The following is a 24,382-nucleotide window of genomic DNA, read 5'->3' as shown; positions in this document are numbered from 1 at the left end:
TCACGATCTTCCCGCCCTTTTTTCGCCCCTCACGAACCTCGGCCGCCTCCCGCCCGCGGAGAGAGGGGAAAAAAATCAGAAAAAAGGTAAAAAACAAAAAAAGAAAAAAGGCTTTGGAAGTTTATTTTCTTTGATAAAACCTCAACTGAAAGGGGCGGACTCTGAAAAGCGCCAGAATGGCGAAAACCCCCTCGAATTCCCATGGGGAAATCCGGTGGTTTGGCTGTTTTGTGGTGAATCTGGGGAATTTTATTATTATTATTATTTTTTTTTTTACTTTTTCATGAGAAAAAGTAAAGCCGTGGAATTGAAGAAATCCCTTGGAACGACACCGGCAGAAGATCCTACCTGTGAGCGATATCCAGTGGGAAGTTTGGTAAAGCAACGTTCTCGTTAATTAGCTAAATTAGTTAAGAAAAAGCTGAATTCCCTATAGAAAATTACAATACAGAGAACATACAATTACAACACGGGGAGGAGGCTTGAACTGGAACTATTCACCTAGAACAGAAAATCCCAGCGTAAAAAAACCGGTCGGAAACGAAAATAAATCCGTTTTCTTCCGCTGTAAAACTGGAGACAAACGCCGAGACTTTTTTATTTTCTTCGTGTGGAAATCCGTGGAGTTTTTCCTTTTAAAAAAAGCGGAATTTGCTGAGGCGAAATGAAGTTGTCAGAAACAATTTCAGGTCCCCGGCAGGGCGAAGAAGTCGGTGAGAGGTAGAGGTGTCGCTGCCATCGCAATCTATTGGCTTCTTCTGAGGTAATTCATTAATTGTGAGTCAATAATTCTTGCAACGTCGGTTAATTAACGCTAATTGACCTCTCTCCTCTCGTTAAAAAGGTCCTAAAAAAATGTTTTAATTGGAGGCGTCGGAGTTGACGCTTCCCGGGTCTCTGGTGGGGGAGGTGATGGATGAGGGGGTGGCAGCGTCCTGCCAGCTGCCATTGGCCTGTGGGGACATTAAAATGCAATTAATTAGTTTTTATTGTCATTAAATCCTCAAGAAATTACCTGTAGGTGATGTTTGTGTGTTTGGAAGTGAAGGTGGTTTGAAAAGGAAAGTGTGCAGGCTGTGGATATCCCCCCAAAAAAACTTATTCTCGCTTGTTTTTATATTTATTGTCCCAAAAAAACTTCATTTTTCCTTTATTTGTATCTTTACAATTTATATAAATTTCTGTGTCAATTTATAGATAAGCCAAAAAAACCTTCTTCTCTTGTTTTTATATTTATTGTCCCAAAAGACCTTCATTTTTCCACTATTTTTATAGTTATAATTTACAAATTTCAATGTTAATTTATAGATATCCCCAAAAAACATCCTTTTTCCTTATTTGCATATTTATAATTTATAAATTTCAATGCTAATTTATAGATATCCCAAAAAAACTCCCTTTTTCCCTTATTTGTTTTTATAATTTATAAATGTCAATGTCAATTTATACACTTTGATTTAACCTAGAATATTAATTTATAATGCAAAATGTTTAATTAGAGTATTAATTTACGATGCAAAATTAATTTAATTTAGAATATATTTTATAATGTAAAATACTAATTTATAATGTGAAATAACTATAATTAAAAGCTAGTATTTTAAAAAATATTAATTATGTGTTTGTAATTAATACATTTAAATATCAATGTAGAGGATAACGTAGTTTTTAATTAGTATATTATGATATATATCATATATTTTATTAGCATATTACTATTAAAGTTGTTTATAATACAGAATATATTTAAAAGCATATTAAATATGATTAAAGATTTAAAAGTTGATCAATTAAATCCCATTTTTCCAACTTCTTTGCTTATCCCAACATCGGCCTTGTTGGGGGAAATAATAAAAATAAATGAAAAATAAATGAAAGATAAATGAAAAATAAAAGAAAAATAAAATTAAAATAAAAGAAAAATAAAAGAAAAATAAAATTAAAATAAAAGAAAAATAAAAGAAAAATAAAAGAAAAATAAAAGAAAAATAAAATTAAAATAAAAGAAAAATAAAATTAAAATAAAAGAAAAAATTAAAATAAAATTAAAATAAAAGAAAAATTGAAATGAAAATAAAAAATAAGATTTATTGATGAGATTTAGGAATGAAATCCCAATTTACATCGAGGTGCTGCGTGGAGTACAAAGGCTCGAACCTCCCCGTCTGGTGCAGGACGTGGTGCAGGGAATCCATCTGCAAAATCCCGGGAAAACGGGGCAAAAAGAGGGAAAAAAAGTTAAAATAAACCAAGTTGGAATTCCTAAAACGGGAATTTTTCCACCCCAATAAAGAACTGAGGGAAATGGAGCGAAGATTAATTAATTTGAGATTAATTAATGTGGAATTTGGGATTTTTTTGGGGAGAATTTTGGGAATTGGAGAAATCCCAGCGGGAATTCTTGGATTTGAGGATGAGGATTTCGATGGGAATTCTTTCAGGGGGAATTTCACTGTGAATTTCAATATTTAACGAAAAATTTCACTCCTAATTCCAAGGAGAATTTCAGATTTTTTTTTTCCCCATAAAAACAGGAATTTAAACTTGAAATAAGCATTAAAATTGGAATAAAAATGGGAATGAGTGGATTCCTCCAGGATCCAGGGCAGAAATCTGGGATTTTTCCCGTTTTTCCTGGTTTTTTCCTCACTGACCTGGGAGTGCACAGGGGGAGGGCTCTGGTAGGAAGTCAAGGATTGAAGGTTGAGGAAAGAATCCCCGGAATTTGTCATCTTAAAAGACCCAGAAGAAGCTGGAAAAATAAAAATAAAAAAATTTAAAAATTGAGTTAAAAAAGGAATTTTTGTGAGGCAATGCAGGCAAAATGGTTTTTTCAGGGGAGACGAAAAGGGGAATAAAAGGGAATAAAAATAGGAATAAAATGGAAATAAAAGGGATTTGGAAAGGGAATAAAATGGGGTAAAAAAGGGGAATAAAATGGAAATAAAAGGGATTTAGAAAGGGAATAAAAGGGGATAAAAAGGGGAATAAAAGGGAATAAAAATAGGAATAAAATGGAAATAAAAGGGATTTGGAAAGGGAATAAAATGGGGTAAAAAAGGGGAATAAAATGGAAATAAAAGGGATTTAGAAAGGGAATAAAAGGGGATAAAAAAGGGAATAAAAGGGATTTAACAAAGGAATAAAATGTAGTAAAAGAAAATAAATGGAAATTAAAATAAATGGATAGAAAAGCAGATAAAAGGAAATAAAAGAATAGCTAAATAAATTAATTAAATATAAAGGAAATAAAGCAAAATGAAATAAATGGAAATGGACATTAAAAGGAAATTAAATGAAATGTGATTAAATATGAAAGAAATAAATTGAAATAAGGAAAAATAAATGGGCATTGAAAGGAAATTAGAGAAAATAAAATTAAATATAAAAGAAATAAAGGGAAATAAACAGAAATAAAGGGAAATAAATTGAAATAAAACAAAAATAAATGGAATTAAACAACTACAAAGAACAATAATCTGAAAAAAAGAAGAAATAAACCCCAACAACATTTCCAACACCCAGAACAGCGGGAGACGAGCGATCCCAAGGAATATTTGGGATTTTCCCAACGTTTCTCACCGGAATTTGGCGAGGAAGCGGCGGCGGCGTCCGCGGCGCTTTTGGCGGCGTAAATATTCGCCTCCTCCTGGAACTTCCCCATGTTCTTCTTGTAGCGGATCCTCTTGTTCCCAAACCAGTTGGAAACCTGGGAAAAAGCCCAAAAAAAAAAAATCCTGGAAATAAAATTCCCAGTTGGAACGTTCCAGAAAATATTCAGAATTTTTTTCCGGGGTTAAAACGCATTTTGGGGTTTTTTTTTGGCTGTGATATTTGGAATTTTCTCGCCTCAAAGTGGAGGGAAAATTCCAGTTTTTTCCCACTTGGAATTTTCAGGCAGGAAAAAGGATTTAGGTTGGAATTTCAGGGAGGATTTTGGAATTTCAGTGAGAATTTCAGAAGGAATTCCAGTGAGAATTCCAGGATTTCAACAGGAATTTCAGAGAGAATTTCAGTGAGAATTTCAGGATTTCAGTGAGAATTCCAGTGAGAATTCCAGTGAGAATTCCAGGATTTCAGTGAGAATTTCACAAGGAATTCCAGTGAGAATTCCAGAATTTCCAACAGGAATTTCACAAGGAAATTCAGTGAGAATTCCAGAATTTCACTGATAATTCCAGTGAGAATTCCAGGATTTCAACAGGAATTTCAGAGAGAATTCCAGTGAGAATTCCAGGATTTCACTGATAATTCCAGTGAGAATTCCAGGATTTCAACAGGAATTTCAGAGAGAATTCCAGTGAGAATTCCAGGATTTCACTGATCATTTCCCAAGGAATTTCAGTGAGAATTCCAGGATTTCAACAGGAATTTCAGAGAGAATTCCAGAATTTCACTGAGAATTCCAGTGAGAATTCCAGTGAGAATTCCAGAATTTCCAACAGGAATTCCAGTGAGAATTTAACTTGGATTTTCAGCAGCAATCCCATAAGAATTTCCAACAAGAATTCCTAAATTTCTAATTAGAAATTAGAAATTTCTAGTTAATTTCTAATTCCTAATTAGAAATTTCTAGTTAATTTCTAATTTCTAATTAGAAATTTCTAGTTAATTTCTAATTTCTAATTAGAAATTTCTAGTTAATTTCTAATTAGAAATTTCTAGTTAATTTCTAATTTCTAATTAGAAATTTCTAGTTAATTTCTAATTTCTAATTAGAAATTTCTCCCGATTTTCACCAATAATCCCAACAGAAATAAAAACTAAAATTTCCTGCTTTTAGAAAACCCCAAATTTTTATTTAAAGGGTGAAAATTTGCCCAAAATCCCGGGAATTTTTCCCACCTGGGACACGGTGATTCCCCCTTTTTTGGCGAGTTCCTCTTTGGCCTCTTCGCTGGGGTAGGGATTGCTCAGGTGGGAATAAAAATATTCATTCAGCACCTCCGTGGCCTGTTTGCTGAAATTGCGCCTTTTCCGCCTAAAAACGGGAGAAAAAATGGGATTATTTGGAATTAAATGGGGTTTTGGAGGCAATAAATTAATCTGTTAATTGATATGTTGGTGTTGAGTTGATTGGGAAATGAGTTTTTAATTTGAAATGGATTGAAATTGAAATGGATTGAAATTGAATTTGAAAAAAATTGAATTTAATTGGAAATTAATTGAAATTGAAATTGATTGAAATTTAATTTGAAAAAAATTGAATTTCATTGGAAATTAATTGAAATTGAAATGGATTGAAATTTAATTTGAAAAAAATTGAATTTCATTGGAAAGTAATTGAAATTGAAATGGATTGAAATGAATTGAAATTTAATTTGAAAAAAATTGAATTTCATTGGAAATTAATTGAAATTGAAATGGATTGAAATTAATTGAAATTTAATTTGAAAAAAATTGAATTTCATTTGAAATTAATTGAAATTGAATTTGAAAAAAATTGAATTTCATTTGAAATTAATTGAAATTGAATTTGAAAAAAATTGAATTTCATTTGAAATTAATTGAAATTGAAATTGATTGAAATTGAATTTGAAAAAAATGGAATTTAATTGGAAATGAATTGAAATTGAAATTTAAATTAATTGAGGTAAAGGGAATTTTAAATGGGTGGTGTTTGGATTGGTAATTAAGTTTATAATGGTAAATGTAATATTTTATGTATTTTCTATATAACATATATTTTAAATATGTATAATTATATATTCTCTATATATATTTTAATATATATTCTATAATCTATTCTTATATCATATAATTATATATAATATAATTATATAATTATATAGTTACATATAATTTAATTATACAATTATATATAATTTTATACTTATATAATCACATATAATTACATAATTATATACAGTTATATAATTACAGACAATTTAACAATTAAAAATATATATATTCTATATTATAATATATTAATAGTAAATACATTAATGGCAAACATATTTTTAAATAGTGTTCAATATATTAACATTAAAAGTGGTAATGTTATAAAAATGAATATTAAATATATTAAAATGAATATTAAATGTAATAACATTGCTCATGTCAGAACCACAGCTATTTAATATGTAAATATTCAATAAGTTCATATTAAATCAACCAAAAATACAGATTTTTCCATCAAATATCCAGGTTTTTCCACCAAAATCCATATTCCAACCAGAAAAATTTGTTTTCCCAGCAGATATTGAGATTTCTCCACCAGATATTCACATTTTCTCACCGAATATTGACATTTTTCCACAGAAAATTCACATTTTTCCACCAAAAATTCAGATTTTTCCACCAAATACTCAGATTTTTCCACCAAAACCCATATTCCAACCAGAAAAATTTGTTTTTCCCACCAAATATCCATATTTACCCACCAAAAATTCACATTTTTCCACCAAAAATTCAGATTTTTCCACCAAACATGGACATTTTCCCACCAAAATTTCACATTTTTCCACCAAATATTGACATTTTTCCACTGAAAATTCAGATTTTTTCAGCAAATATGGATATTTTCCCACTGAAAATTCAGATTTTTCCACCAAAAATCCATATTTTCCCCCAAAAATCCGTATTTCCCCACCCAACCCTGGGTTTTTTTGGGATTTGTGCCCCACCTGGCGTCGAGGAACCTGGACCTGAGGATCATGACGGCCTCGCAGGTGCTCTGCTTGAGCTGCACCTGGATGGAGCCGAACTTGCCGTGGATGACGCTGACCATGCGCTCGATCTCGGCGGCGGCGATCGGCCGCGTGCGGCTCTGCTCCCGCAGCAGGTTCAGCACGTGCGTGGTGAACTCGCTGCAGGCCTAAATTCCCAGGATTTAGGGGGGAAAAAAATTTGGGAAAGGGAAGAGGGAACGGTTAAAAAATAAAAAAAAATTTTAAAAAAATAAATTAATGCGGTTGTCGTTAGAAAATGGCACCAAAAATGGGATTTTAGACTGGGAATTTGGTTTGATTTCATTGCCTTTGCTGTTTTCTTTTTAATTTTTCTTTCATTTCCTTTGGTTTTTAAAGACTTTTCTTTCCTTTTTTAAGAATTCTCTTTCATTTTTTAAGAATTTTCTTTCATTTTTTAAGAATTTTCTTTCATTTTTTAAGAATTTTCTTTGGTTTTTTAAGAATTTTTTTCCTTTAATTCCCACGGATTTTCTCTTCCATTTTTCCTTTAATTCCCACGGATTTTCCCTTAATTCCCAAGGATTTTCTCTTCCATTTTTCCTTTAATTCCCATGGATTTTCCCTTTCATTTTTCCCTGAATTCCCACAAATTTTCTCTTTCATTTTCCCTTTAATTCCCACAGATTTTCCCTTAATTCCCATGGATTTCCTCTTTTGTTTTTCCCTTAATTCCCACAGATTTTCTCCTTCATTTTTCCTTTAATTCCCACAGATTTTCCCTTAATTCCCATGGATTTTCCCTTTCATTTTTCCTTTAATTCCCAAGGATTTTCTCTTCCATTTTTCCTTTAATTCCCACGGATTTTCCTTTCCATTTTCTCCTTAATTCCCATGGATTTTCTCTTCCATTTTCCCCTTAATTCCCATTAATTTTTCCTTTAATTCCCACAGATTTTCCCTTTCATTTTTCCTTTAATTCCCACAGATTTTCCCTGAATTCCCATGGATTTTCCCTTTCATTTCCCCCTTAATTCCCCCTTAACCCCCATCAACCCCAAACCCCCTTTTCCCCCTCCTCACCCCCCCTCACCCCATAAAAATCCCCTCCCAAACATCCCAAAAATCCCAAATTTTTTTGGGGGAAAAAAACCCAAATCACCTGATCGTACTTCTCCAGCTCCGAGTGGAAAATCTGCCGGATCTGCGCCAGCTTGGCTCGATAATCCGAGTGCTCGATGCCGTGCTCGTGGGGACAACCCCCAATCCCAATTTTTCCGGGCGTTTCTCCCGTTTTTCCGGCCTCTTTTCCGGAATTTTCCGCGCCTTTTCCCGCTTTTTCCCGGTTTTTCCCGGCTCTTTCCGGCCCCGCCACGCCCTCGGCCAGCAGCATGTTGTCCAGGCGCATCAGCTGAGCGTCAGGGGGTTCCTCCTCGGGGAGGTTCCGCACGCTCAGAGCTGGGAAAATGAGGGAAAAACAGGGAAAATCAGGAAAAACGGGGGGAAAAATGAAAAAAAACCCGGAGGATTTGGTGTTTATGGGAAGAAAATTCGGGATTTTCGTCCTTTTGGCGGGTGTTGGGAGTGGGAAGAGGAAGGGATGAGGAGAAAGGGTTTGAAAGCAAATTTTATTTTTTTTTAAATGAAATAAAAATTAAAAAGAAGTGCAAAAATTAAAATTTAAAACTTAAAAATAAATAAATAACTAATAAATAAATAAATAACAAATAAATTAATTAATCCAGATTTTTAGTTAATGCCTTCCAGGAAAAGCAAAGAAAAAGAATCTGAATTTTTCCAGCTTCTGGAGGGAATTTCCTAAAAAAAAAAAATATAAAACTCACAAATCTTGGAATTTTCCCGTAAAAACAACCCCAAAATTTCCTTTTTCTCCCTTAAAAAAACACCCGAAAAATTCAAGTTTCAGCCTAAAAAAAATGAAAGAAATGTAACTTTTATTGGAGAATCCGTGAGAGAAAATTGGGATAAAGTGGAATGGGAGGAGAAAAAGTGGGATTTGAGGGAAAAAGTGGAATAAAAAGGAGAAATCCAGACCTGTTTTTTCCTTGATTTCACAGAGGACGCTGAAAAGGGCCGGCTTCATCCTGTGGCAGTTCAGGGCGTGCTTCCTGCAGAAAACATGGAAAAATCAGCCCCAAAATCCATGGAAAAAACTCCAGAACGGGGTCAGGTGGTGAGGAACGGGTGAGTGAGGAAAAATCCTGGAAAAAATGGGAAAATCCAGGGGGAAATGGGAATTTTGGAGCGTTTTTTGGGGGTTTAATCTCGTTTTTTCTGGAAGGAAAACGGGCTGGAAATGGCCTCAGTGTCCCCTCAGTGTCCCCTCAGTGTCCCTTCAATGTCCCCACAGTGTCCCCTCAATGTCCCCACAGTGTCCCCTCAATGTCCCCTCAATGTCCCCTCGATTCCCCCTCAATGTTCCCTCAGTGTCCCCTCAATGTCCCCTCAGTGTCCCCTCAATGTCCCCTCAATGTCCCCTCAATGTCCCCTCGATTCCCCCTCAATGTTCCCTCAGTGTCCCCTCAATGTCCCCTCAGTGTCCCCTCAATGTCCCCTCAATGTCCCCTCGATTCCCACTCAGTGTCTCCCCGGTTTCCCCTCAGTGTCCCCACAGTGTCCCCTCAGTGTCCCCTCATTGTCCCCTCAATGTCCCCTCAGTGTCCCCTCAATGTCCCCTCAATGTCCCCTCAATGTTCCCTCAGTGTCCCCTCAATGTCCCCTCGATTCCCCCTCAGTGTCCCCTCAATGTCCCCTCAGTGTCCCCTCATTGTCCCCTCAATGTCCCCTCAGTGTCCCCTCAATGTCCCCTCAATGTCCCCTCAATGTTCCCTCAGTGTCCCCTCAATGTCCCCTCGATTCCCCCTCAGTGTCCCCTCAATGTCCCCTCAGTGTCCCCTCAATGTCCCCTCGATTCCCCCTCAATGTCCCCTCAGTGTCCCCTCAGTGTTCCCTCAGTGCTCCCCCAGTGTTCCCTCAGTGTCCCCTCAGTGTCCCCCCAGTTTCCCCTCAGTGTCCCCCCAGTTTCCCCTCAATGTCCCCTCAATCTTCCCCCCGGTTTCCCCTCAGTGTCCCCTCAGTGTCCCCTCGGTGTCCCCTCGATGTCCCCTCAGTGTCCCCTCGATTCCCCCTCAGTGTCCCCTCGGTGTCCCCTCAGTGTCCCCTCGGTGTCCCCACGCTGAGTCACGTCGTTCCCGCTCTCCCCCGTCCCCATCACCGCTTTCCCCTCCCCGTACCTGGCCTGGGCCTCATCCAAGCTCTGGTCGGTGATGGCCATGATCTGCTGCAGGACATCGCCGGTGTCGTGCTGGGGTGGCCCCGCTGGTGGCCCCGCTGGTGGCCCTGAGGGTGGCCCTGAGGGTGGCCCTGAGGGTGGCGGCTCCCCGCTGCCGGCAGCAGAGGAGGGAGGCGCTGGCGGAAGAGCCCCCGGCAGGGCCACCCCGGGCATCAACCGCGGCGCGGCCTCCATGGGCGGGCCTGGATCCGCGAGCCCGGCGCGACAAATCGCGACAAATTGCGACAAATCGCGACAGGAACCGCGCGGACACCGCGACCACAGAGCCACCCCCCCCCCCCCCCAAACCCCCCCTGCGCTGCCGCCGTTGTGGTCACGCCCAGCGCTGGCCACGCCCCTTCCCGCCGCGCCCACAGGCCACGCCCCCTCACGTGACGATTCTCGCCATTGCGATTGGCCACGCCCCCAGCGCAAACCACGCCTCCTTATTGAGCCGGATATTCCCGCCATAGCAATGGCCACGCCCCCAGCGCGCAATTTCCGCCCTCACGACCGCGCCCAGACGTCATGACGTCTCCATAGCAACCATGGCCACGCCCACTTCTCATTAGGCCACGCCCCCAGCTCGTGATTATCCCAGATTTTCCCCGATTTTCCCCTTTTTCCACCCAAAAAATGGAGAATTTTTTGTGCCCACAGCCCCGTTTTGGTTCATTTTGAGGCTCCGGTGTTGAATCCCACCAAAGCAGAGCTTGGAACAGAATTTCGGGATTAAAACAGAGGGAAAAATGAAGGAATTAAAGGGAAAATGAAGGAATTAAAGGGAAAAATGAAGGAATTAAAGGGAAAAATGAAGGAATTAAAGGGAAAAATGAGGGAATTAAAGGGAAAATGAAGGAATTAAAGGGAAAAATGAAAGAATTTCAGCTTAAAAATTCCCACTGGGAGCAATTCCAGGTTTGGAGGGAACGCTGGGCTCCAGGTTTGGGTTTTGCCTGGAAAAATTCCATGGAATGCGGAAAAATCCCGTTTATTCCAAGGAATTCTGGAGCCGAAGTGGGAAAAGCCCCACGGAAAAGATCCCTCGGAATTCCCAGAAGTGGAACGGAAGTTTTCCAGGATCAGGGGAAGAAAAGAGTGGAAAATTCGGATTTTTCTCAGCATTCCCAAATCCTGGGAGTTTGAAGCTTTTTCCAGGAAAATTCTGCCCTCGGAATTCCCAAATTCCCGGAGGATTCCTGAACTTTTTCCAAGGAAAAACGACTCGGGGTTAAAACCAGTCTTTAATGGGAATTCTGCTCCGAGGGTGTCCCACAAAACCGGGAGTTTTCCAGGAAAAATTTGGATGTGGAGCCCTCCAGGATGCTCCAAAATCCCAAAAAATCGCTTTATCCGTGATCCACTGGGAGTTTTCCAGGAAAAATTTGGATGTGGAGCCCCCCAGGATGCTCCAAAATCCCAAAAATTCGCTTTATCCGTGATCCACTGGGAGTTTTCCAGGAAAAATTTGGATGTGGAGCCCCCCAGGATGCTCCAAAATCCCAAAAATTCGCTTTATCCGTGATCCACTGGGAGTTTTCCAGGAAAAATTTGGATGTGGAGCCCCCCAGGATGCTCCAAAATCCCAAAAATTCGCTTTATCCGTGATCCACTGGGAGTTTTCCAGGGAATTTTCCATGCTGGAAGCCCCCAGGAGTCCGGAATTCTCCTCAGCCTCCCGATCTTTGCTCCAATGTGATTTTTCCCAAGGAAAAAATTCCGACCGCGGATCTGGGAAATAAAAAAAAAAATAAAAAACAAATTCCAAAAAAATTCCTAGGCCCCCCCCCAAAAATAAACATTCCAAAAGAACCCCAAAAATTCCCAGAACAATAAAATAAATTCAAAATAAATCCCCCCAAAAATTCCCTAAAAATCTCCCCAAAATTCCCAAAAAATCCTCAAAAATTCCCTAAAAATCCTCAAAAAATCCCCCCAAAATTCCTAAAAAAATCCCCAAAAATTCCCCAAATTTTAAAAAAAATCCCCCCAAAATTCCCAAAAAATCCCCAAAAAATCCCCCAAAATTCCCAAAAAATCCCAAAAAATTCCCAAAAATCCCGAAAAAATTCCAGAAAAATCTCCCAAAAAATCCCCAAAAAATCCGCCAAAAAGTGCCCCAAAAAATCCAAAAAATCCCCCAAAAAATCCCCCAAAATTCCAAAAAAATCCCCAAAAAATCCCCCAAAATCCCAAAAACCCCTCAAAATTCCAAGAAAAATCAAAAAAAAATCCCAAAAAAATCCTCCAAAAAAATCCCCCCAAAAATCCCAAAAAATTCCCAAAAAAATCCCCCCAAAAATTCCCAAAAAATCCCCCAAAAAACCCCCAAAAAATTCCCCAAAAATCCCCAAAAAAATCCCAAAAAATTCCCCAAAAAATCCGAAAAAAACCTCAAAAATCCCCAAAAAAACCCCAAAAATCCCAAAAAATTCCCAAAAAATCTCCCAAAAATCCCAAAAAAATCCCAAAAAATTCCCCAAAAATCCCCCAAAAAATCCCTAAAAATTCCCCCCCAAAATCCCAAAAAATCCCCCAAAAAATCCCCCAAAAATCCCCAAAAAATCCCAAAAAATTCCCCAAAAATCCCCCCAAAAAATCCCAAAAAAATCCCAAAAAATCTCAAAAAAATCCCAAAAATTCCCCCAAAAAATCCCCAAAAATTCCCCAAAAAATCCCAAAAAATTCCCAAAAAATTCCCAAAAAATCCCCAAAAATTCCCAAAAAAATGCCCCAAAAATTCCCAAAATTCCCCAAAAATTCCCAAAGATCCCGCACCTCCCTAGATGGAAGAATCGACGGTGAAGTGGCCGTTGTGGGAGTGCAGCCCCCGCTCGGGCGCGGCGTATTTGGAGCGGCGCGGGCACGGGAAGCACAGGATGCGGCGGAAGGTGTTCCTCATCTCGTTATCGCGCCAGGAATAAACCACGGCGTTAATTAACGAGTTAAATTCGGCCAGCAGCAGCACGTATTTCTCCACGGCCAGCACGTCGCAGCTCTGGCAGCCCAGCCCGTCCAGGAGGAGCAGGACCTGGCCAGGGGTCCAGCAAACCACGAAAGCGCCTGGAAAAACGGGAAAAAATGGGAAAAATGGGAAAAAAACTGGGAAAAACGGGAAAAATGGGAAAGGAAATAGGGGAAATGGGAAAAAAAATGGGGAAAAATGGGAAATGAAATGGGGGAAATGGAGGAAAAATGGGGGAAACGGGGAAAGAAATGGGGGAAATGGGGAAAGAAATGGGGGAAATGGGAAAAAATGGGAAAAAAATGGGAAAAAACCTGGGAAAAACGGGAAAAACAAGAAAAGAAATGGGGGAAATGGAGGAAAAATGGGGAAAATGGGAAATGAAATGGGGGAAATAGTGGAAAAATGGGGGAAATGGGGAAAGAAATGGGAAAAATGGGAAAAGAAATGGAAATGGGAAAAAAATGGGGAAAATGGGAAAAGAAATGGGGGAAATTGGGAAAGAAACGGGGAAAATTTGGGTTAATTATTAATTAATATGAACCCCTAATTAATGACCCACCGAGGATGACGATGATGAACCCACCAAGGATGATAATGACCAAGCCAATTTATTCCTAATTACCCCTAATTAATGACCCAACAAGGATGATGGTGACCAACCCAACAAGAATCACAATGACCAGACCAACCCAATTAACCCCTAATTAATCACCCAGCAAGGATGATGATGACCAACCCAATTAACCCCTAATTGATGACCCACCCAGGATGATGATAATCAACCTAATCAACCCCTAATTAATCACCCACCAAGGATGATGATGACCAACCAAGGATGATGATGACCAACCCAACAAACCCCTAATTAACCCCTAATTAACAACCCACCGAGGATGATGGTGACCAACCCACCAGGGATGATGATGTCCAACCAAGAATGATGATGACCAACCCAATTAACCCCTAATTACCCCTAATTAATCACCCACCCAGGATGATGGTGACCAACCCACCAAAGACGATGATGACCAACCCAACGAACCACTAATTACCCCTAATTAATGACCCACCAAGGATGACAATGACCAACCAAGGATGATGATGACCAACCCAATGAACCCCTAATTAACCCCTAATTAAGCACCCACCCAGCACGATGGTGACGGTCTTGACCAGCGCCATGACGGTGTCGCGGTGCCGCGGGTGCGCGCCCGTGTTACCCCCTAATTAACCACTAATTAACCACCAACCCACTTAATTAACTGCTAATTAACCACCCACCAAGGATGGTCATAACCAACCCACCAAGGATGATGATATCCAACCAAGGATGATGATGACCAACCCAATTAACCCCTAATTAACAACCCACCAAGGATGATGGTGACCAACCCACCAGGGATGATGATGTCCAACCAAGAATGATGATGACCAACCCAATTAACCCCTAATTACCCCTAATTAATCACCCACCCAGGATGATGGTGACCAACCCACCAAAGACAATGACCAACCCAACGAACCACTAATTACCCCTAATTAATGACCCACCAAGGATGATGATGGCCAACCAAGGATGATGATGACCAACCCAATTAACCCCTAATTAATCACCCACGAAGGATGATGGTGACCAAACCCACCAAGGATGACGATGTCCAACCAAGAATGAATGACCAACCCAATGAACCCCCAATTAACCCCTAATTAATCACCCACCCAGGATGATGGTGACCAGCCCACCAAAGATGATGATGACCAACCCAACGAACCACTAATTACCCCTAATTAATGACCCACCAAGGATGACAATGACCAACCAAGGATGATGATGACCAACCCAAAGAACCCTTAATTAACCACCCACCAAGGGTGATGATGACCAACCCAATCAACCCCCAATTAACCCCTAATTAACAACCCACCAAGGATGATGGTGACCAACCCACCAAGGATGACGATGTCCAACCAAGAATGATGATGACCAACCCAATCAACCCCCAATCAACCCCCAATTAAGCACCCACCCAGCACGATGGTGACGGTCTTGACCAGCGCCATGACGGTGTCGCGGTGCCGCGGGTGGGCGCCCGTGTGCCGCGCCATGCGCGCCATCCTCCTGCGCACGTAGACGAAGATGTGCCCGTAGACCAGCACCATGACCAGGAACACGGCCAGGTTGGACACGGCCCAGAAGGTCAGGTAGCTGCGGCTGTAGAGCGGCGCCATCCTGGAGCAGCTCTCCAAGGAACACAGGCAGTGCCAACCGTAGGACGGGATCAAACCCAACAACAGCGCCGCCGCCCAGATGGAGAAGATCAATCCCACCACGCGCTGCGCCGACATCTCGCTGTGGAGCTGCATGGTCAGCACCGTGCGGTGCCGCTCCACCGCGATGGCCAGCAGGTTGACCACCGAGGCGGTCAGGCTGGTGTCCAGCAGGCTCTGGCGGATGAACCAAGTCTTGAGGGACAGCTGGGCGGTTCTGGGGCCGGTGTGGAACATGAGGAACATGTAGGCGACGCCGGCGAAGAGGTCGGCGGCGGCCAGGTTGGCCAGCAGGTAGTAGATGGGGTAGTGGAAGCGGCGGTTGGTGGCCACGGCGGCGATGACCAGGAGGTTGGTGAGGAGGACGACGGCGCTGACCGCCAGGCCCAGGGACACCACCAGGACGTCCTTGGGGCGCCAGTGGGGGCTGAGCTCCTTGCGGCTGTTGTTGTAGAAGAAGCCGAGGGTCTCGTTGTAGAAGCAGTGTTTCATGGTGGGGGGCCTGGGGGGGAAAATGGGGGGAAATGGGGAAAAAATGGGGAAAAAATGGGGAAAAATGGGGGGAAATGGGGGAAATGGGGAAAAATGGGGAAAAACAGAGAAAAATTGGAGAAAATGGGGAAAAAATGGGGAAAAAATGGGGAAAAAATGGGGGAAAATGGGGAAAAAATGGGGAAAAAATGGAAGGAAATGGGGAAAAAATGGGGGGAAATGGGGAAAAATGGGGAAAAACAGAGAAAAATTGGAGAAAATGGGGAAAAAATGGGGAAAAACGGGGAAAAAACCAAGGAAAAATGGGGGAAATGGGGGGGAATGGGGGAAATGGGAAAAAATGGGGGGAAATGGGGAAAAAATGGGGGGAAATGGGGGAAAAATGGGGGGAATGGGGGGAAAACGGGGAAAAATGGGGGGAAATGGGAAAAAATGGGGAAAAACGGGGGGAAATGGAGGAAAATGGGGGGGAATGGGGAGAAAATGGGGGGAAATGGGGAAAAAATGGGGAAAACAAGAGAAAAATGGGGGGAAATGGGGAAAAAATGGGGGGAAATTGGGAAAAAATGGGGGAAATGGGGGAGAATGGGGAAAAACAGGGAAAAAACAAGGAAAAATTGGGAAAAAGTGGGGGGAAATGGGGAGAAATGGGGGGAAATGGGGAAAAAACGGGGAAAAAATGGGAGAAAATGGGGAAAAACGGGGAGAAATGGGGAAAAAATGGGAGAAAATGGGGGGAAATGGGGAAAAAATGGGGAGAAATGGGGAAAATTTGGAGAAAATGGGGAAATATTGGAGAAAATGGAAGAAATATTGGAGTTTGGGGTTTTTTTTCCCCCTTGGATTTGGGTTTTTTTTTCCAGGGATTTTGGGGTTTTTCCTTGAGGAATTTCCCTTTTTTCCCGGGATTTTCCCTCCCCTTTGGGAATTCCCCTCCTCCTCCCCCCCCGGAAGCTCCTTCCCCCCCAAATCCCTCCAAAATCCTTCCCAAATCCCATTTTTTTTCCAGGAAAAAACCACCCAGGAAGGGCCTCCCCGACTCCTTCAGGCCCGCAGGGGTTTGGGGGAAAAAACCCTGGAATTCTTGGAATTCTTGGAATTCTCCTCCCAACAAATCCCCCAAAAACCAGCGGGAAAAACTCCATAAAAATCCCGAAATTCCCAAATTTTTTTCCCCCACCTCTCCCGGGAATTTTTCCCCCCTCCCCCATTCGGAAGGATCCGGAGGGGAATTTTTTTGGGAATCCCAAAAATCCTCGGGAATTCTCACCTGGGATCAGCACGCGGCGCTCCAGGGGGGAAATTCCCATTTCCAGCGGCGGGGAAAAAAAAAAAAAACCAAAAAATTCCCAAAAAATTCCTTTTGTTTTTTTTTTGGGATAAAATCGAGTTGGAGGCTCCCGGAGAAATCCGGGAAGGGGAAAATTCCTCCGAGGAGCCGCCCCCGGGCGGGGCCTGAAATCCGATCCCGGGAATCCAAAATCCCCGATCCAGGGAAAATTCCGGGATCGGGATCCGGAGCTGGGAGCGGGAATATCCAGGAAATCCCTGAAAATCCGGGAAATTCCCAGAAATTTTGGGTTTGGGTTTGGTTTTTTTTAGGGAATTCCAGGTGGGAATTCTGGCAAAAAGGGAATTTTCCCAAATTGGGGATGAAATTGGGAATTCTCGGTGTTAAATTGGGGAATTTTGGGATTAAAAAGGGGAATTAAATTGGATTAAAGGGGGGATAAATTGGATTAATTGACTTTAATTGCCTCTAATTAATTTCTTTAAGATTTAATTAATTTTCCAGGTGGGAAAAAAGCGGGATTTGGGATTAGACTGACTCGGCCTCAAAGAATTCCCATTTTTTTGGGGGAAAACTGCCGGGATTTTGGGCGGATTCCTCTGGAACAGGAGCGGGAATTCCCGCCTGGATCCATCCCGTTTTCTTCCTCCTCTTCCTCCTCCTCTTCTTCCTCTTCCCTTCTTTTTTTTTGGGAAAACCGCTGGGATTTGGATGCGATTCCGTACTCCTCTTCCTCCTCTTCCTCCTCCTCCCTCCTTTTTTTGGGATTTTGGATCCATTCTGCTCCTTCTCTTCCTCCTCCTCTTCTTCCTCCTCCTCCTCTTCCTCTTCTTCTTCCTCCTTCTCCTCCTCCCTTCTTTTTCCGGGATTTTGGATCCAATCCGTTACTCCTCCTCCTCTTCTTCTTCCTCCTCTTCATCCTCTTCATCCTCCTCCTCCTCTTCCCTTCTTCTTTTCCATAAACTCTTCCTCCTCCTCCTCCTCTTCTTCCTCCTCCTCTTCATCCTCTTCATCCTCCTCCTCCCCTTCCCTTCTTTTTCTGGGATTTGGATCCAATCCATTACTCCTCCTCCTCTTCTTCCTCCTCTTCCTCCTCCTCTTCTTCCTCCTCTTCATCCTCTTCATCCTCCTCCTCCCCTTCCCTTCTTTTTCTGGGATTTGGATCCAATCCATTACTCCTCCTCCTCTTCTTCCTCCTCCTCCTCCTCCTCCTCCTCCTCCTCCTCCTCTTCATCCTCATTCTCTTCCCTTCTTTTCCAGAAACTCCTTCTCCTCCTCCTCCTCCTCCTCCTCCTCCTCCTCTTCCTCCTCTTCCTCCCTTCTTTTCCCGCCATTTCCCATCCAATCCTCTACTCCCCTTCCTCCTCCTCCTCCTCCTCCTCCTGGTCCCTCAGCCGGTATTTGAGTCTCCTGAGTGGCTCGGTGAGGCTGCGCCGGACGGAGCCTTCATCCTCCTCTGCCTCCTGGAAGTTCCTGTCCAGCAGCTCGGCGGCGTCGCGCCAGCCGCGGAAGCAGGAGGCTCCGGAGTCGCGGATTTCCTCTTCCTCTTCCTCCTCCTCCTCCTCCTTCCTCCTCCTCCTCTTCCTCCTCCTCTTCCTCCTCCTCCTCCTCCTCCTCTTCCTCCCTTCTTTTCCCAGCATTTCCCATCCAATCCTCTACTCCCCTTCCTCCTCCTCCTCCTCCTCCTCTTCCTCATCCTTCTCTTCCCTTCTTTTCCAGAAACTCCTTCTCCTCCTCCTCTTCCTTCTCCTCCTCCTCCTCCCTTTTCCCAGCATTTCCCATCCAATCCTCTACTCCCCTTCCTCCTCCTCCTCCTCCTCCTCCTCCTCTTCCTCCTCCCTTCTTTTCCCGCCATTTCCCATCCAATCCTCTACTCCCCTTCCTCCTCCTCCTCCTCCTCCTCCTGGTCCCTCAGCCGGTATTTGAGTCTCCTGAGTGGCTCGGTGAGGCTGCGCCGGATGGAGCCTTCATCCTCCTCTGCCTCCTGGAAGTTCCTGTCCAGCAGCTCGGCGGCGTCGCGCCAGCCGCGGAAGCAGGAGGCTCCGGAGTCGCGGATTTCCCGCACGGCGTTTCCCGCCAGGACGGATCCGCCGGGGTCCAGCACCACCACGGCCGGCGGCTCCGACACCCCGAAACGGAGCTGGAGCTCCCTGAGGGGGACAACGGGGAGAGGTGAGGTCACCTGGGTCACCTGAGCTCACCTGAGTCACCTGAGCTCATCCATCATCATCATCTGAGCTCACCTGGATCACCTGTTCCTCACCTGGGTCACCTGAGCTCATCCATCATCATCACCTGAGCTCACCTGGATCACCTGAGTCACCTGAGCTCATCCATCATCACCTGGGTCACCTGGGTCACCTGAGATCATCCATCATCACCTGGGTCACCTGTTCCTCACCCCGAAACGGAGCTGGAGCTCCCTGGGGGGACAACGGGGAGAGGTGAGGTCACCTGAGCTCACCTGGGTCACCTGGGTCACCTGAGCTCATCCATCATCACCTGAGCTCACCTGGGTCACCTGGGTCACCTGTTCCTCACCTGTTCCTCACCTGGATCACCTGAGCTCATCCATCATCATCTGAGCTCACCTGGATCACCTGAATCATCTGAGCTCACCTGTTCCTCACCTGGAGCACCTGTTCCTCACCTGTTCCTCACCTGTTCCTCACCTTGATCACCTGGATCACCTGTGCTCAGCTGTCCCTCACCTGAGCTCACCTGTCCCATCCATCCATCCATCCATCCATCCATCCATCCATCCATCCATCCATCCATCCATCCATCCTCACCTGTCCTCACCTATCCTCATCCATCCATCCGCACCTGAGCTCACCTGAGCTCACCTGAGCTCACCTGGATCACCTGTACCTATCCATCCACACCTGTCCTCACCTGTCCCATCCATCCTCACCTGTCCCATTCATCCCCACCTGTCCCACCTGTTCCTCACCTGTCCCATCCATCCTCACCTGTTCCTCACCTGTCCCATCCCCACCTGTCCCATCCATCCCCACCTGTCCCACCTGTCCCATCCATCCCCACCTGTCCCATCCATCCTCACCTGTCCCATCCCCATCCATCCTCACCTGTCCCACCTGTTCTCACCTGGCCAGCTCATCCCCGTAGGGCAGCGCCATCCATCCTCGGGGCATGTTCCTGACGTATTCTCGGTGTTCCTGCTCGCACCTGTCCATGCCCAGGTACACCAGGCTCACCTGTGCTCACCTGTCCCATCCATCCATCCATCCATCCATCCATCCATCCATCCATCCATCCATCCATCCATCCATCCATCCTCACCTGTCCTCACCTATCCTCATCCATCCATCCTTACCTGAGCTCACCTGGATCACCTGTCCCATCCATCCCCACCTGTCCCATCCATCCTCACCTGTCCCATCCATCCCCACCTGTCCCATCCATCCCCACCTGTCCCACCTGTCCCATCCATCCCCACCTGTCCCACCTGTCCCACCTGTCCTCACCTGGCCAGCTCATCCCCGTAGGGCAGCGCCATCCATCCTCGGGGCATGTTCCTGACGTATTCTCGGTGTTCCTGCTCGCACCTGTCCATGCCCAGGTACACCAGGCTCACCTGCTCGGGTCTCTCCACGTGGGCGGGGTCGGTGAGGCGGCTCCAGAAGCGGCGGAGCCGGGGCTCGAACCCGCGGCAGCGCGGGCAGTGGCGGGCGGAGAAGAGCAGCAGCAGCACGCGGTTCTCCAGAGCCCGGCGCAGCTCCCGCTCCGTGTCCAGCCGCACCTCCGGCCGCCGCGTCAGCAGAGAACGGCCCGAAAATAATGTCCAGGCCATCCCAGGGACAGGAAAAATTGAGGGAAAAAAGGAAAAAAAAATTGGGGATTTTAGGAAAAAAACCCGGGGTTTTTAAGGCAAAAAATGGGGGTTTTAGGGCTAAATAATGGGATTTTTAGGGCTTAAAAATGGGATTTTTAGAGGTGAAAATGGGGGTTTTAGAGGTAAAAATGGGGTTTTTAGAGGTAATAATGGGGTTTTTAGGGGAAAATGGGGTTTTTAGGAAAAAAACCCGGGGTTTTTAGGGTTAAAAATGGGGTTTTTAGAGGTAAAAATGGGGGGTTTTAGGGCTTAGAAATGGGAATTTTTGAGGTAAAAATGGGGGGTTTAGGGCTGAAAAATGGGATTTTTAGAGGTGAAAATGGGGTTTTTAGAGGCAATAATGGGGTTTTTAGGGAAAAATGGGGTTTTTAGGAAAAAAACCCGGGGTTTTTAGGGTTAAAAATGGGATTTTTAGAGGTAAAAATGGAGGTTTTAGAGGTAAAAATGGGGATTTATCCCTAAAAAATGAGGATTTTTCCGTAAAAAAATGGGAATGTAGCCCTAAAAATAGGGATTTATCCCTAAAAATGGGTATTTAGCCCTAAAAATGAGGATTTTTCCGTAAAAAATGGGAATTTAGCCCTAAAAAATGAGGATTTAGCCCTAAAAAAAGGGAGAAAAGACTCCTGGAAGAAAAGGGATGGGAAAAACGGGAATTTTATCCCGGAAAAAAACGGATTTGGGAGGGAAAAATGGGAATTTTATCCCAAAAAATCGCGGGATAAAAAGAGCTGGAGCTCGCTCGGGAGCGGCCCCTCAGCGGCCGCAGGGATTTGGAGCGATCGGATTAATTAGGAGGTTAATTAAGGGATTAATTAGCGGGAAATGAGGGGGAGGAGCGAGAAGCGCTGGGGGGAGGGGCGGGAATCCCGAAAAATGGGGATTTTATCCCAAAAAAACGGGTTTTCATCCCAAAAAAATGGAGTTTTTAGCCCGAAAAATGAGGTTTTTAGCCCGAAAATTTGGAGTTTTATTTTAAAATTGGGGTTTTATCCCCAAAAACGGGAGTTTTATCCCCAAAAATGAGAGGTTTAATTTAAAAAATGGATTTTTTTAGCCCCCAAAATGGGGTTTTTATCCCAAAAATTTGGGGTTTAGCTCCAAAAAGTTTGATTTTATCCTAAAAAATGGGGTTTTATCCGAAAATCGGAGGTTTATCCCAATAAAACGGAGGGGTTATCCTAAAAATTGGCTTTTAATCCCAAAATCTGGTTGTTTTAGGCAAGAAATGAGGGGGTCAGACTAAAAAAGCGAAAGGAAACTCACCAAAAATGGGGATAAAAACCTAAAAAAATGAGGATAAAAACCCCAAAAATGGGGATTAAAAACCTCAAAAGAATTGGGATAAAAACCCCCAAAATGGGGATGGAAACACCAAAAAAATTGGGATAAAAGACTCAAAAATGGGGATAAAAACCTCAAAAATGGGGATAAATACCTCAAAAAATTTTGGATAAAAACCCCAAAAATGGGGATGGAAACACCAAAAATATTGGGATAAAAGCCTCAAAAATGGGGATAAAAACCTCAAAAAATGGGGAAGGAAATCCCAAAAAATTGGGATGAAAACCTCAAAAATTGGGATGGAAACCCCCCAAAAATTGGGATAAAATCCTCAAAAATGAGGACAAAACCCCGCAAAAAAAGGTTAAAAAGGGGGAACCCCCCCAGAGCCCCCCCCGGAGCCGCCTCCGCTCCCGGATTTGGGATTTTTGGGGATTATTTGGGATTTGGGATTATCGGGAATTAACGGCAGGGTGGGGGAGGGGCGGCCGGGGTGGGGGAGGGGCCCCGAGGTTTCTTTGAGGTTTTTGGGTCCCGATTTTGGGGTCCTGGGGCTGCTTAATTTCAATTTTGGGGTCCCGATTTTGGGGTCGGGTCCCGATTTTGGGGTCCCGGCGCTGTTTGGGTTCAATTTTGGGGTCTCGATTTTGGGGTCGGGTCCCGTTTTTGGGGTCCCGACGTTGCTTGATTTCAATTTTGGGGTCCCGATTTTGGTGTCGGGTCCCGTTTTTGGGGTCCCGGCGCTGTTTGGGTTCAATTTTGGGGTCGGGTCCCGATTTTGGGGTCCCGGCGCTGTTTGGGTTCAATTTTGGGGACGGGTCCCGATTTTGGGATTTCCGGGACTGTTTGGGTTCAATTTTGGGGTCCCAGTTTGGGGTCGGGTCCCGAATTTGGGGTCGGGTCCCGATTTTGGGGTCCCGGCGCTGTTTGGGTTCAATTTTGGGGTCCCGATTTTGGGGTCGGGTCCCGATTTGGGGGTCCCTGCACTGTCGGGTTTCAATTTTGGGGTCCCGATTTTGGGGTCGGGTCCCGTTTTTGGGGTCCCGGCGCTGTTTGGGTTCAATTTTGGGGTCCCGATTTTGGGGTCGGGTCCCGTTTTTGGGGTCGGGTCCCGATTTTGGGTCGGGTCCCGATTTGGGGGTCCCGGCGCTGTTTGGGTTCAATTTTGGGGTCCCGATTTTGGGGTCGGGTCCCGATTTTGGGGTCCCGGCGCTGTTTGGGTCCCGATTTTGGGGTCCCGATTTGGGGTCGGGTCCAGTTTTTGGGGTCCCGGCGCTGTTTGGGTTCAATTTTGGGGTCCCAATTTGGGGTCGGGTCCCGTTTTTGGGGTCCCGGAGCTGTTTGGGTTCAATATTGGGTTCCCGATTTTGGGGTCGGGTCCCGATTTTGGGGTCCCGGCACTGTCGGGTTTCAATTTTGGGGTCCCAATTTGGGGTCGGGTCCCGTTTTTGGGGTCCCGGCGCTGTTCGGGTTCAATTTTGGGGTCCCGATTTTGGGGTCGGGTCCCGAATTTGGGGTCGGGTCCCGATTTGGGGGTCCTGGCGCTGTTTGGGTTCAATTTTGGGGTCCCAATTTGGGGTCGGGTCCCGATTTTGGGGTCCCAGCGCTGTTTGGGTTCAATTTTGGGGTCCCAATTTGGGGTCGGGTCCCGAATTTGGGGTCGGGTCCCGATTTTGGGGTCCCGGCGCTGTTTGGTTTCAATTTTGGGGTCCCAAATTTGGGGGTCGGGTCCCGTTTTTGGGGTCCCGGAGCTGTTCGGGGTCAATTTTGGGGTCCCGAATTTGGGGGGGGTCGCGCTCTCCCCTCCCCCCGCTGGGGGGCGCCATCACCGAGTGGGCGTGGCCCCATTGGCTCCGCCCACCTAATTTGCATAACCACGCCCCCTCATCAACTCTGACCCCCTCCTTTTTTACCGCCCCTCTCCTCGCCCAATCAGCTGCCGCCATTCGCGCCGCCAGCCAATAGGAACGCGCCGTTCCCCAAGCCCCGCCTTTCGTGGGCGTGGCCTCGCCTGAGGGGGCAGCGGCGGGGCGGGAGCCGCGGCCGCACCGGGAGGGCCCCGGGGAGGCCTCGGGAGCCCCGGAGCGGCCCCGGAGCCCCGAACCGAGCCCCGGATCCTCGAACCGAGCCCCGGAACCCCGAACCGAGCCCCGGAGCCTCGTCCCGGATCCCTGGCTCAGGCCTGAAGCGCTCCCCGGTCCCCATCGCGGCCCCCGCGGGCCCGGCCCCGCTGCCCCTCAGAGCCCCGGGCGCTGCCGGTTCCCGGTTCCCGTTCCCTCATCCCGGTTATTCCCGCTCTTCC

The 24,382-nt window shown here is 45.0% G+C and overlaps 3 protein-coding genes across 5 annotated transcripts; all 3 read right to left on the bottom strand.

The window, feature by feature from the left end:
• Positions 1-90: 90 nt before the first annotated feature.
• On the bottom strand, positions 91-10,235 carry LOC131591282 (pre-B-cell leukemia transcription factor 3-like). 2 transcript variants are annotated; one of them, XM_058861820.1, is made up of 9 exons: positions 9,884-10,235; positions 8,685-8,758; positions 7,792-8,087; positions 6,627-6,817; positions 4,846-4,981; positions 3,583-3,709; positions 2,655-2,752; positions 2,124-2,195; positions 91-953 (listed from the first exon to the last, which is right to left on the bottom strand). In XM_058861820.1, the coding sequence occupies exons 1-9, from the start codon at positions 10,114-10,116 to the stop codon at positions 861-863; spliced, it is 1,320 nt and encodes a 439-aa protein (XP_058717803.1). In that variant the 5' UTR covers positions 10,117-10,235; the 3' UTR covers positions 91-860. The 2 variants fall into 2 exon arrangements, with proteins under 2 accessions (XP_058717803.1, XP_058717804.1); XM_058861821.1 differs by having other exon boundaries at positions 8,685-8,851; positions 9,884-10,014.
• A 2,468-nt stretch (positions 10,236-12,703) lies between these two features.
• LPAR2 (lysophosphatidic acid receptor 2) lies at positions 12,704-17,927 on the bottom strand. Its single transcript, XM_058861849.1, has 3 exons — positions 16,920-17,927; positions 14,917-15,659; positions 12,704-12,984 (listed from the first exon to the last, which is right to left on the bottom strand). Exons 2-3 carry the CDS (start codon positions 15,647-15,649, stop codon positions 12,704-12,706), a joined length of 1,014 nt encoding a protein of 337 aa, XP_058717832.1. The 5' UTR covers positions 15,650-15,659; positions 16,920-17,927.
• Positions 17,928-18,717: 790 nt separating this feature from the next.
• Positions 18,718-20,971, bottom strand: NXNL1 (nucleoredoxin like 1). 2 transcript variants are annotated; one of them, XM_058861884.1, is made up of 4 exons: positions 20,510-20,971; positions 20,373-20,400; positions 20,049-20,158; positions 18,718-19,090 (listed from the first exon to the last, which is right to left on the bottom strand). In XM_058861884.1, the coding sequence occupies exons 1-4, from the start codon at positions 20,752-20,754 to the stop codon at positions 18,811-18,813; spliced, it is 663 nt and encodes a 220-aa protein (XP_058717867.1). In that variant the 5' UTR covers positions 20,755-20,971; the 3' UTR covers positions 18,718-18,810. The 2 variants fall into 2 exon arrangements, with proteins under 2 accessions (XP_058717867.1, XP_058717868.1); XM_058861885.1 differs by lacking the exons at positions 20,049-20,158; positions 20,373-20,400 and having other exon boundaries at positions 20,429-20,971.
• Positions 20,972-24,382: the final 3,411 nt, after the last annotated feature.

This window comes from Poecile atricapillus, chromosome 39, assembly GCF_030490865.1.
Source record: "Poecile atricapillus isolate bPoeAtr1 chromosome 39, bPoeAtr1.hap1, whole genome shotgun sequence".
Taxonomy (NCBI): domain Eukaryota; kingdom Metazoa; phylum Chordata; class Aves; order Passeriformes; family Paridae; genus Poecile; species Poecile atricapillus.
This window is presented reverse-complemented; position numbering and strand designations above follow the sequence as displayed.

Excerpts from the sequence above, each read along its gene's own strand:
- LOC131591282 (XM_058861820.1), bottom strand. The coding sequence starts at position 10,116 with ATGGAGGCCGCGCCGCGGTTGATGCCCGGGGTGGCCCTGCCGGGGGCT. Across the intron at positions 6,818-7,791 it reads AGCTGGAGAAGTACGATCAG|GCCTGCAGCGAGTTCACCAC; the intron begins GTGATTTGGGTT and ends CTGGGAATTTAG. Across the intron at positions 2,196-2,654 it reads CTCCCCCTGTGCACTCCCAG|ATGGATTCCCTGCACCACGT; the intron begins GTCAGTGAGGAA and ends GGGATTTTGCAG.
- LPAR2 (XM_058861849.1), bottom strand. The coding sequence starts at position 15,649 with ATGAAACACTGCTTCTACAACGAGACCCTCGGCTTCTTCTACAACAAC. Across the intron at positions 12,985-14,916 it reads GACCGTCACCATCGTGCTGG|GCGCTTTCGTGGTTTGCTGG; the intron begins GTGGGTGCTTAA and ends CCGTTTTTCCAG.
- NXNL1 (XM_058861884.1), bottom strand. The coding sequence starts at position 20,754 with ATGGCCTGGACATTATTTTCGGGCCGTTCTCTGCTGACGCGGCGGCCG. Across the intron at positions 20,401-20,509 it reads GTGTACCTGGGCATGGACAG|GTGGGGATGGATGGGACAGG; the intron begins GTGCGAGCAGGA and ends CAGGTGGGACAG. Across the intron at positions 20,159-20,372 it reads GGATGGGACAGGTGGGACAG|GTGAGCCTGGTGTACCTGGG; the intron begins GTGGGGATGGAT and ends AGGTGAGCACAG.